Source organism: Brassica napus, chromosome C7 (genome assembly GCF_020379485.1).
Source record: "Brassica napus cultivar Da-Ae chromosome C7, Da-Ae, whole genome shotgun sequence".
Classification (NCBI taxonomy): Eukaryota; Viridiplantae; Streptophyta; class Magnoliopsida; order Brassicales; family Brassicaceae; genus Brassica; species Brassica napus.
In genome coordinates, this window is record NC_063450.1 from 42,492,259 (window position 1) to 42,505,014 (window position 12,756).

Below are 12,756 nucleotides of genomic sequence, written 5' to 3' on the forward strand. Positions count from 1 at the left end.
CGATTAACGTACTCCTTCCCGTAACCGCGTCGCTCCATAAGCTGCAAGTTTGAATCAGATATGATTATCATAATAGCTAAAAAAGTTTTAACAAGACATGTATGAGATGTTCAATCAAAGATTCGAAAGTACGCACCATAAACAAACTGGTTTCCAAATCTTTCTGAGAGCTGCAAAGACAAAACGAAGTAAAACCGTGTTCAGACAAGATCGAGATTATGTGAAATTATCATCTAAAGAAGACCAATAGTGTGACAAAGAAGAGCATACACGTCTAGAAGACTGTTGTCAATCAGAAGCTTCTTTAGCTCAAGAGCAATCTTCACAGCCACATGATTTGGAATCTAAAATCAAAAAAATGTTTCACCAACGTTATAGAGAATCAATTCAGGACCATACATCTTAGAAGATGTATGTCTCCTCATAACCTATTACTGTTTTTTGTGAGAATCCTTGTGCAACAACAGCTTTATATCTTACGATTTCTATTCATCACAAGACCCATTTATATCCACTGGTTTTAACATCATATGGCGTCTTAATCATATGGTCAAATACGTCTTTCTTCTTTAAACTATTTAACCCCACGTTTCCATTCAATCCAATCTGTTCTACGAGTGCGCACTCTTTTATTGATGTGGGTTCATGATCTTCGCTTATATTCATAAATTCAAGTGCTATCTTGTATGCAAATAAATCATCTTATGTCGACATTCCTTATTGGTTCCATTATGTTCCAGACATGATATAATCGATTGCGATTCATTATTATCAGGACCTTTAATACTTTGCAGCTTGGAGTCCCAAGCTACATTGTTTGGTACCTGTATCTTAGAGCCGGCCGGCCTTATCTCCTTGTCTGGGATGGTTTCCTTAGTAACCTCGGATTTGGATTTTGATTATCATTCTCTGCACCTTTCTTTTGTTTCCGAGGATTCTTATCTTTTGGAACCTATTGGTCTACCACGTTTCATACGTTGTCTAGACTCTGTAGCAACTTGACTGTGTCTCTTCTTGGACATCAAATTCGTTGGTGCTTTACAAGCTGGTTTATATATGACTTAATCATTCTTTTTCGGGTCAGCAAATGTGTCTTGCATTTGATTAGCTAGCTTTTGTAAATGTATTATCTTTTGGACGTCTAATTCACATTCTTTAGTCTGAGGATCTTGCCAAGACAATGATGGTTGATTCCATGTAATCTCTTTTACTCTTTTACCAGCTTATTACTTTCTCCCCCTAATCCGTATACCTGGCCTCAAACTGATCACCCATATTTGGCTCAAGGTACTTAATAATCGTGGGAGAATTATATCCAACATATATCCCCATCCTCCTTTGAGGTCTCATCTTAGTTCTCTGTGGTGGAGTAATTTGTATATAGACGGCACATCCTAATGTCTTACGATGGGATATGTCTGGCTCTTGACCCGTTATCTAATCGATGGAGAATATCTATGCTCACTAAATGGCCTGATGCGTATTAACTTAGATGCATGTAAATTTCGTGTGGCCCAAGCTGTGACTGGGAGTTTTGACCTCATAAGTTATGGTCTATCCGTTCTTGGTATGGACATGTATCACATAATTGTCCACACTTACCCCCATGGACATACCATAATTATTTAAACGCTTGGGACATGTATTCACCAGTATTATCTAGACATATAGTCTTTACTATGAAAAGGGGCTCGTAACCGTTTTACTGGTGATGGCCCAATGAGTTTCCCTTGTGTACATGCTACACACGTGAGATTCTTTGGGATAACTCTTCTTATCTTTTAGTGTGTGCCTTTTGAATATCAATTTTCGCATCATGTTTGGACCAGGATGGTCAATCCGGTCGTGCCATAAAGTGTATATTTTCGCAGGCTTTTAGCCTCTATCTTACTGATCTATGCATAGTCTAGGTCAGTAGAGAATGCATGTATAGTCTTTAGGACTTATTATGACATGTTTTCTTCTCCCATTGTTTCAATATGGAAACCATTCATTCTTATACCTTTAAAACTCAATAGGCTGCTCTTGCTCTTAGAGCTGGGTGAATATAAGGCATCACTGATTTCTAGATGCATACCCTTAGGCAATAATATATTAGCCTAGCCATAGTCTTCTTTCAGACTGGCGATACCTGCTTTAGTACTTATATTGGCGTTTTTCAGTGTACTCATATAGAAAAATCATTCATTCATTTAATCTAAACAGACAATGTAATAGAAATAAATTCAAGGAGATAAAAATCAAAGAAAGCATACAAGCAAAGCAATTACACAAGTTTGATGTCGAAATCAGATTATCAACTTGAATCTTTTAGGGAATCATAAGTCTCATATTCCATAAGATCATCTTGATCATGTTCGAAATTATTTTCACCATCTTTATAGACCAAGTGGGTTTCAGGATTCTTCCCTTTCAGACTCTCTTTGATAGAGGTCACAAAAATGTTTGGGAGTCCTTCATATCTTAGCTCAATAGTTCTCCATTCCACATATATGGCACACTGATTTGGTCGAGCTTTGTGGTTTAAAGGATATACCACGGCCACTGCCTTGACCATGGCTCAAATTGGGTTGATACCCACGGCCTCTGCCATAGTGATTCCCATGGCCAAATGTGTTATAGTGGCCATGGCCACGTCCTTTCCACCCTCCACGGCCATGGCCGTGTGGTCTATCATTCTGGACGTGGTTACCTTTTTTTTTCTGCGGCCTTATTGGTATCAGGTAATGGAGTTAATCCAGGAGGTCTCAATTCACTGTTTCTCATCAGTAATCCATTATTTTGCCCAGCTAGCAATAGACTCATCCACGGACTTATAGTCCTGGATTCTGGGATTCCTCCAATCAAATAGGGTCTTTAGTAATAACACCGTTCTTCGGTGATCATATCTCGATTTTTTAACTCTGTCCAAAGGTCTAGAGGATTCTCTATAGCCAGATACTGATCTTTGAGACTCTTAATAAGATGATGACTAATAATTAATATTTTCATGTATCAATCTTTCTCATTTGGCATTATCACCTTTTGTGATTCATTCACCAAGTCCTTTAGGATAAACTCAGTATCCAGTGTCCATTTCAAATAATTATCTCCTGAGAGATTTAGAGCAGCAAAATCCAAGTTGATTTTTAACATCTCAAATCATATATCAATCAATTTTAGATCTCATAAAATATTTAACATACTGCCATAAACAAGACATGCTATCAAGTCAATACATTTCTAATAATCAAACAAGCCACACGGCCAAAGGTGATATAATGCAATAAGGCCACACGGCCAAAGTGATATATGATGCATAATAAGTCACACAGATTTATCAAGCAAGGGTATCGACCAAACAAGCAATTTCTATATGTTTTCATGCGGCCATATAGTTATAATGCAAACCTAGCATACTGATTCTATATGTACAAAAGTGGAATTATGGAACCTCAATTTAAAACAATCAGATCATGCAAAGGTGATAATAATCAGATCATGCACATAACATCAACATGTTGGTCAGGATGATATATGATGCAAACTGGCCACACGGCCAAGTAGATATGATGCACTCATTCTTAGCAATCGGATTCTATATGTGCAAGGGTAATATTAAAACATTCAATCAAGGTTTAGCAATTAATCAATCAGTTTCAGGTATGAGATATAGCTAGACTAACAATCAGATTCAATTAGGTTTTATCAAGACTAGCAATTGAATCAATAATCAAAAATAATCAAATGGATTCAAGCATTACACAATTTAGGGTTTCGATAAAAAAAATAGGGTTTCAATCATGAAAAACCAAAACAATCAGTTTCAAGGCTGATTCTATCAATTTTATTAATAAGTTTCAAGGCTGATATTTATCAGTTTCAAGGTTGATATTAGCAAGATTGAATCAAGCAATCTGATTTTAGGAATACGCAAATTAGGGTTTAGGGTTTCAATTCAAAATTAGGGTTTTATCAATCAATCAGCTTCTAGCAAATAATCTTAAACCTCAGAACAGTTGATTATATCATGAAACTATCAACCTAGTATAATATGAAACCTCAAAACATTATGCAATACACATATTCTATTTTAGGGTTTATCAATTCAAATTAGGGTTTATATTATAACAGATTCTAACATGCAATATTAAACCTCAAATCATTCAATCAGGTTATAAAAACTATCAATCCTAACTAACACGGATTTAAACATCAAGAATCATGCAATCAGACCATTCAGATTTTAAACAAGTAAACCTCAATCAATCTATCAACCTATCGGATTATATAAGCAAAGCAAGCTAGCAATCTATCGGATTCAATCAATGTTTTAACAGGCTGGTCGGTTTAAATAATTTTAAATCAGATGAACAATTAACCAAGCAGGATGAAAAAATAAATCTATCAATTTAACGGTCAAACAATTCTAGCAACATAGCATCAGATTCAATCAGATTTAAAGCCTCAATGATCAAAACCGAAAACAGTTTTGATTTCAAAATATTCGATTAGGGTTTTAATATGTGATTTGATAATTATAGTATAATTAATTCTGATACTTATATTATTTAGGGTTTATAGATAGGGTTAGGGTTTATCGGATTTTAACTTGTAAAAACCGATTTGGGGTTTTAATCATGTAGGAACATGATTTAGGGTTTGGGGTATCGAACTTTTAGAGCTTCGATTTACTCAATTAAGATTTTTGATCTATTACCCTATGGTTTTGATTCATAAAGATTAGGGTTTTAGGGTTTCATTCTTTATCAATCAATCCATGTTCGATTATGGGTTCTTAGGTTTTGAATTACCTTTTAACCTTAGATGATTGTTGAATCGGACCACCAAAGGAGTTGAGCCGCGAGCTGGACACGAACGGGACGCTAGCTGTCTTATGCTGTCGCGAACGAGGAAGAGGTCGCGTGCTGGAGCTGCTCTCGGGTCGCGAACGTCTGAGCTAGGATCAGGAACGCCTTTGGCTAAAGCTGATCGGGGACGCGAGCTGGAACAGATGCGAGAACAAGAGACGCGATCGGGGTTTAGGGTTCGTCGGATCGCCGGCTAGGGTTAGGGTTTTAGGGTTTTTCGATTTGGGTATTAGCTTAGAGATTTAGAGTTTCGTGCTGATAATGTGTTGTGAAAGTAATGGAAAAGTCTATCTTTATTCATAACATAGATTTTCCTTATATAGGAGATTACACCGTTATAGATAAATGGAAAGATTACAAATCATAATCTCTTGGTTATGAGCCATCCACAATCTGGTTCATAACAATATCTTAATTATAAACACTTTTTAATCACTTATTGAAAAAACTATATATATAGTGCTGTTCAACAAATTATGATATTTTGTGTTTGTTTATTCTTGTTATGTAATAAATTTATAATATGATAATGTTTAATTTATATTAAATAATAATCATGTTAGATTAATGTTAAGAATAGTTAGGTACAATTAGTAAATATGAAAAAAAATAAAATTTAATTAATAATTGATGATAGAGTGGAAATAAAATATACTTGGAATATTTTTTTTATAAGAAAGAAATTAAACAAACTATTAAAGTGAATGTTGTTTCATTTTTTTCTTCATTTTGAAGAAAGTAAACTTCTGAAGATAAAATTGAAGCCAACCATTCGAGATGATCTAAAGCTAAAAGTGGTATATGATGTAGTAGTCAATATAGATAGGATGCAGATAACTTGTTTAGTTTCAAAATTCACAAAAGCAATGAGCAAGAAAGTAGAAAAAAAAGCAAAGCTTTTTTATATTAAATTCAATAATAAAGTGATTCTTACAAATCAAGAATTCACTATCTATCTATCTATTTATATAAAGTATGGTTTGCTCTCTCCTTAGAGAGACACCTAGGATCCACGTAGATAAGTCATTTCATATCGTAATGACACGTGTCCATAAGGCAAACCGCACGTTTCATTAAACTTCAACATTTTCGGTTTCGTTCTTTAGTGTGTTCATCGGCTGTGAGATTAGAAGTGTTTCCAGCCCAACGATAATGGGCTCTGTCTATCCCTAATACGGCTGCAGCGAGAAAACGAAATTCATCGCTCCTCTTCGTGCGACGGCTAGGCGTGACTTTTGCGATTCGTCTCCCGACCTGCAACGGTTTGATTAATGGCTTCGTGTTAAATCCTATTGACTCTCCTCCACGATTCGTCTTCAATGCTTTGCTTAGATCTGAAAGGCGGTGTGTAAACAGTATAAATAGATGTGAGTATTTCTCTTCTTGAACCCATCTTCTCTTATTATCTCTTAAATCATACTAATTCGCTATTTTATGGCTAACCTGTTCGAGGGTTTCTCTTGAATCGTTTCATCTCCGCGGTGGCAATTTTGGCAAATAACGATGCTAACTCCCGATAACGCCGAGGTTTCCGGCTGTTGTTTGAGCTTCCACCTACACAAGCAGTGAAGCTTCTCCATTTAACTGATTCGTAGTCGTCATATTTTCAAGCACTGGGTAACGAATCGGTGGAGAGATATCAAACCAACGTTTTTGAACCAACCGCTTCCTGATCTCTGCATCGATAGTATCGCAAAGAACCTCACCGGATTGTGCCCACATTCAGATCAGTTTCAAAGTTAGAAGTGAATAATCAAACAAAGAAAAAAGAAGAGTTTACCTATTGAAAGTCTCTGGCTTTGGGTAATGAATCCGAGTAGTGATACGAGTTCGAACAAGTTGTGAGGTTTGGACACTAAACTGTTTTAAGCAGACGGAGCAAATGTAGAGACCACAGACCATTGCAAACACCAAAACTATCATCTTTAAGAACATATGTGATCTCTTTGGTTGTTTTATTACAATTTCTGCACTGTCCTGTTTACATCAAACATTAAAATCTGAGAATATAAGTAAACCTTTAGAGCTTAAAAAACCATAACTTTAAATCTTATGAAGAAAAAAGATAAGATTTTTGAAGGTTGATTCCAATGATAAAACTAACATGCAGAGCAACCTAGAAGCTTAAACCACGAAAGATTAGATGAGAGTGGTAGAAAGAGATAGCCTTTCCGTATAAAAAGATAAACTCTCGGCCATTGATGCTTCTGGAAGCTTCTGAAACAGAGTGAATGCCTTCAGTCAAAAAAATCTTCTGAAACAGAGTAACCGATGGAAAAGAAGAAGAAGAAGAGCTTAGATAGAGGGAGGAGATGAATTCATAGATCCTCCTCTACAGAGAATCTGGGAAGAATGAAGAAGAAACAAAAAGAGATTAGCATTTTGGGTTTGAGGAGAGATTTTTGTATAAAATTATAAAGTTTCTTCCCCACATGGAAAGTCGAGAATGACATTAAAACATGGAGACTATCTTTTTCTCCTTCGCTAATAAATCATCATCATCCATATATATATATATATGTCAAATAATTTTCATATTAGTTTCATAATTTAATGATATTAATAAGTTTAAAATAAATATAAATGTTTTTAGTTTTAAACAGTAAGTGTACATAAAAAATGCAGAAGATTATTTGTTGGATACCCGTTCGGGGTCGGTCCGGTATTTCAGATTTTTGGGTATTTTGGTATAGGGGTATTGAACCTGTTCGGGTATTTCTATACTTCAGATCGGGTTCGGGTATTTTAGTTCGGATTTGGTTATTTTGGATTGGGTTCGGATATTGAGATTTTCAAAAAAAAAATTAGTTTTTCATTTTTAGGTTTATTCTATTTAAAAATATAGATTTCACTTAACTGATTTTTTATTTTTTAATAGATTGAATGATTGATAAATTTGGAGATAACATTTCAAAAATAAATAAACATTAATTTGGCTATTGTTTTGAAATTTTGAATGTAACTTTTGTTAATACATGAAACAAAAAACTTGACATGCATTTTAATTGAGTGACAAATCATTTTCCCTGTAATTATATGTATATTATATGATCTTAACGTATGTGTAACATCAATATAAATATTTTAAATAAAATGAGAGATGTAAACAAGAAATATAAGGGCAAGTATACATATGTTCAGTCATTTTCAGATATTCATTCGGGTTTGGATATTACCCGTTTGAGTTTGGATATCCAATCTCTCCTAAATCAATACCCATTCAGGCATTTTGCTATTTTTGTTCGGATTTTGGTTTGGGTTTTTTGGGTCGGGTTCGAATACGGGTTCCAGTATCGGGTAAAATATCCACCCCTACTATATATCATAAACAAAAAGGAACATAATTTAATAAAACTAATAGTATTACTAAATTTGGGAGTAGTATTATATTTACATGTTCATATTTTCAAGGTTAATTTTTTATATTTTGGTAAATAAATATTATTTAATTTCAAGTTATAGTAAAAATCAGTTTTAACATGTTGTACATATAAAAGTCGTTTATTTTAACGGATCATAAAATTTAATAATTAAAAAAAACATAAAAATTACAAAGTTTAAAGTTTGACCTAAAATAAATACCATGAGTAAGCCGAAATTACAAATTCATCGGCAAATTTAAACCACATGCAAAAAAGAAAGACTAAGAAAGTAGAGATGACATCTCGGTGTTCCGTCGATGGCTGCGACAAAAATAAATCCAATGGAAGATAAATAGCAACATTTTTTTATGTTTTTCGGAGACAAAAAAAGGAGAATTGTGAAACGGATCACGAAGAGCAGGTGGTAGCGAATATTATGCCATCTCCAACGTCAGAGGCTGTAGAGGATGAAGAGTTGATTTCGAGTTCAACAATGGAGAAAGATGCTGCAACTAAGAAGTATATCGAAAACCATTACAACAAACGCATGACATGAGACACATAAAGGCTAAGGCTCCGGCCATAGAGGCCAAACACTTGGTATGATTTTGATTGAATTCGCTCATTTTTTTATGTGTTTTGTGTTTTGATGATGAGTCAATATAACAATGCGTCAAGGTTGCTGAGAAAGAACATGTTAACCCTTCAAACTATTTTGATTTCTATGGGAAGGTTCTTATAGGTATTGTAAGTAAAGAAGATATTGTTTCGTATGCTAAATGATTCAATAAAGTCTCTCTATAAACTGTTTGGTATTTTTATTACTTTTAATACTAGCTCAGTTTTTCTTTTATGTACTCCTAAAATCAAAATGCATGGTCAATTGTTGTAAACAAAGCTTAACATGCTCAAAAAAGTTTGAATGCTCCAAGGTTAAAAGACTAAACATATAATCTTTAGATATTGATCTTTAGCATGAATCTTTCCGTAACTATAACACTTCAACCAATACGACTTTATATCTAAATTGTCCTACAACGCACTGTGTCACATATACATATTATTTCAGATCTTTAACCTCAACTAAATAGTCATCTCACATAAGAACAAATACAATATCCCGCGCGAAGCGCGGACCGACCCTAGTTATACTAATAGTAAAAGTTGTAAGTCTTTAAAGATTAGGTTTTAACCTTCTATCCATATGTCTTAAACATTATCTTTCTAGTAATCGAGGACGGATTCAACATACACATGAGGAGGATTGGTTGTATACCTAATACTTATCTTTTGTATACCTAATACTTATCTTTTCCAGACGTTTGTTGGGAAGCGTCGTAATAAATGACATGGAGAGACTCTTCTAAGAAACTAGAAGATGTGAAGACAAATTTGTTTGTAACAATTTTACCAATGCATTTGTACATGCAGTTTGGAGAGACTTGACTGAAGGATATCTTATAGTAGTTTGGACCATGTTTCTGCCTCCAAAGTCCAAATACTACGGGCACCTTGTTGAAAGGTGATAAAAATTAATTTATCGTTAACTTTCAACAACTTATAACAACGTTTATAATCCACTATAACTTAAACTCAATGATGTTGAACACTTCATTGTTCAGGTCAAAACACATTAATATTTTAAAGTGACCGGCTCTGAAGTAAATTTTACCATCTAGTAAAACGCTGTGGTGGTCTGCAAGTTTATCTATACAATTAACAAGTGGAGTATTGTTGCAATCCACTTTTTGCTAATAAATGTTTTTATCAAGAAGCGAAAAAACTCGAAACTCCATGGTTGGTGGACATAAAATCATGCAGAGGACCTTGAACATTTTGCTTTCTTGATCGAATCCACGAAAGAAATTAGTTTCTTGCCTCATCAAACCGACGAGCTTGGGTAAGCAGGGTTGCATATATTATTATGTGATTTTTATTTTTTTTATTTTGTGGAATTTGCTTTGTGTTGCCTAGGCCTCTTATTTTTCATTGGATTATTTTGGTTAGCGAATGATTGATCTCAGGTAATTAATACAATCCTGTTAAAGTTTGCATCAATTTAGCGTATCAAAATCTAAGCACGTCAAATAAAGATTTTGTTACGCATAGATTTACTAATGTATGTCCAGCACAATAAAAAAAACTGACAAAAGGTATGTATATTAGATTAGTAATGTACGATCTACAAATGTTTGAGGTACATTCATACGGTTCATGCTGATGCTAACAAATAAATTCGTTATCTGTTGCATATGTGTTTTCAGGTCAGCTTGACACTGAGCATAACAGCGGACTTGCAGTCACTATTTACTTGGAACACAGAGCAGGTATAGTAGCATCTGAAAGCACACCAATGCCAATTTGGCATCTTCACAATCTCGTACTGTATTGTTGGATACTTCTTTCTGTATGGTTGGATCATAATAAAGCCAACAAAAACGAAAATATTTGTATGTTTTCGCTTTTGTAGCAGCAGGGTATAAAACCTGGAAGAATTCCCTGAATCAAGTAACGATTTATAGCCTACTTCTTTCGTTGTGGATAAGAACAAGTTCAGAGTTATGTGGTTTTAGCGTTGCTGCCTTCTTCATGCCTGTGATGTAGATCAGGACCTATTATTTATATACGATGAACATTTGACATTTTCTCACACGTTTCTCTATGGGATGCCATAATACCCGAGAAAGAGCATGCCAAGTTCTGGATACAAATCTTGAATAAGTACCGTTTCATCAATCAGGTAGTTGAAGCACTCTCTCTTAAAACACTCATCCTTCCCCTTTGTCAAGAGCATATCTGATTGTGGATCTTTCTACGGAAACAACCTCTGAGGGAAAGACTTCAACTTGACACTGCACTGGCATGTCATGCCCTAGACCGGCAAGATGTTTGCTGACAAAATAGTAATGTCTGGTTATGAAGAGCCGCCTCATGCATCATCATCTAGGAAAGAAAGAGAGCTATGTTTCAGGTTTGAGACTCCAATGTCTGATCTGTATACTGAGAACATGTTAATTTAGAATTATTATTTTTATTAAAGATAATAAGAAGATAATTATCATGTTGGCTACATGTGATTTTGTTTTACAAAAAATAAATAAATAACAAGATAGAAAAATCAGTGGGTTGAGATTTTCCTTCTGGTGTGAGCCTTTCCTGTGTATATAAAAGAGAGAGAGCTATGTTGTATCACTTCATCATTCATCAATGGCTAGGAAGACAAAACTTAGGAGGATAGAATCCGTATCAGTGCCCCACCACCATGTAATAGAGCGAATAATGGAGAGACTTCCGGTGAGGTCTCTGCTGAGTTTCAAGGCTGTGTCAAAGCAATGGAAATCAACTATCGAATCCAGGTTCTTCCAAGAAAGACAGTCGAAGCATAGTCAGCAGTGTGGAGATCCAGATGTTCTCATGGTGTCTTCAACCTCTCTAAGAACACTTGTGTTTGGTTCATTACCATCATCGTCGGTTAAGATGCCTTGGGGAAACAAAACGTACTTAGTTTGTCAGAGTAGTGTTGACGGCCTTGTTTGTCTGTACGATTCTCACAAACCTGGTTTTGTAGTCAACCCCATAACTGGATGGTATAGGCCTCTTCCTCTCTCGAGATTACAAGAACGCATGATCTTAAAGGACGGTTACATCGAGCTTGGACACTTAAACTTCAAGCCTGGGTTCGGTAAAGACGAGTTCACAGGGACGCGCAAGCCTGTTTGGCTCTATAACTCTATAGATATAGGTCTTGAAAACGCTACTACTACGTGCGAAGTTTTCGATTTTAGCACCAACTCTTGGAGGTATGTCGCACCCTCTGCTCCTTGTCGGATTCTTGGAGGCTTCCCCACTCCTGTGTTTGTAGATGGGTCGCTTCATTGGTTCTCAGAGTGTGAAGAAACCGAGGTGTTATCTTTCGATCTTCACAGTGAAACTTTTAAAGTCATCTCTAAAGCTCCATTTGGATCCACTGCAAGTCATTGGGAGATTCTTTTGTGCAACCTCAACAACCGCCTGTGCGCTTCCCAGTTGAAGCTGTCTGACCAAGTTATATGGTCGTTCAATTCATTGAACAAGACATGGGACAAGCTCTGGTCCATATGTATTGTTCCAACTTGGCGTTCCTTTGGTTTCCCAACATGGTACGCTCTCTGGCCACTAGCAATTTTTGTGGAGAAGAAGAAGAAGAAGAAGTTGTTGTTTTATGATCCTGCTCACAATCATACGCTGGTGTTACATGACCCTGAGACCAAATCATATGATGTTGCTTTTTCTGATGAATCTATTGGATATCCTGTTTGTTATTTTCCAAGTTTAATCTCTATTTGACTATTGTCAATTGTTAATACCAATCTTTGCTTGCAAGTTATGGTTATTGTGCTACTTGTCTCATAGTATTCATTGGATATAAAAACATATTTCAAATCATCTCTTGCTATGGAACAAGTACTGGGTGAACACACTTGAGCTCAACCATTGTTTTGAAGTGTGCTTCCTCATTCTTTTCCTCTCGTTTAGTTCAATGGTAGCATAACTGAAAGCATTCA

General features: G+C 35.3%; 1 protein-coding gene across 1 annotated transcript; it reads left to right on the plus strand.

Moving 5' to 3' along the window:
- The first annotated feature begins 9,197 nt into the window (after positions 1-9,197).
- Positions 9,198-12,752, plus strand: LOC106352166 (F-box/LRR-repeat/kelch-repeat protein At1g09650). Its single transcript, XM_048761912.1, has one exon. It carries the CDS (start codon positions 11,420-11,422, stop codon positions 12,536-12,538), a length of 1,119 nt encoding a protein of 372 aa, XP_048617869.1. The 5' UTR covers positions 9,198-11,419; the 3' UTR covers positions 12,539-12,752.
- Positions 12,753-12,756: the final 4 nt, after the last annotated feature.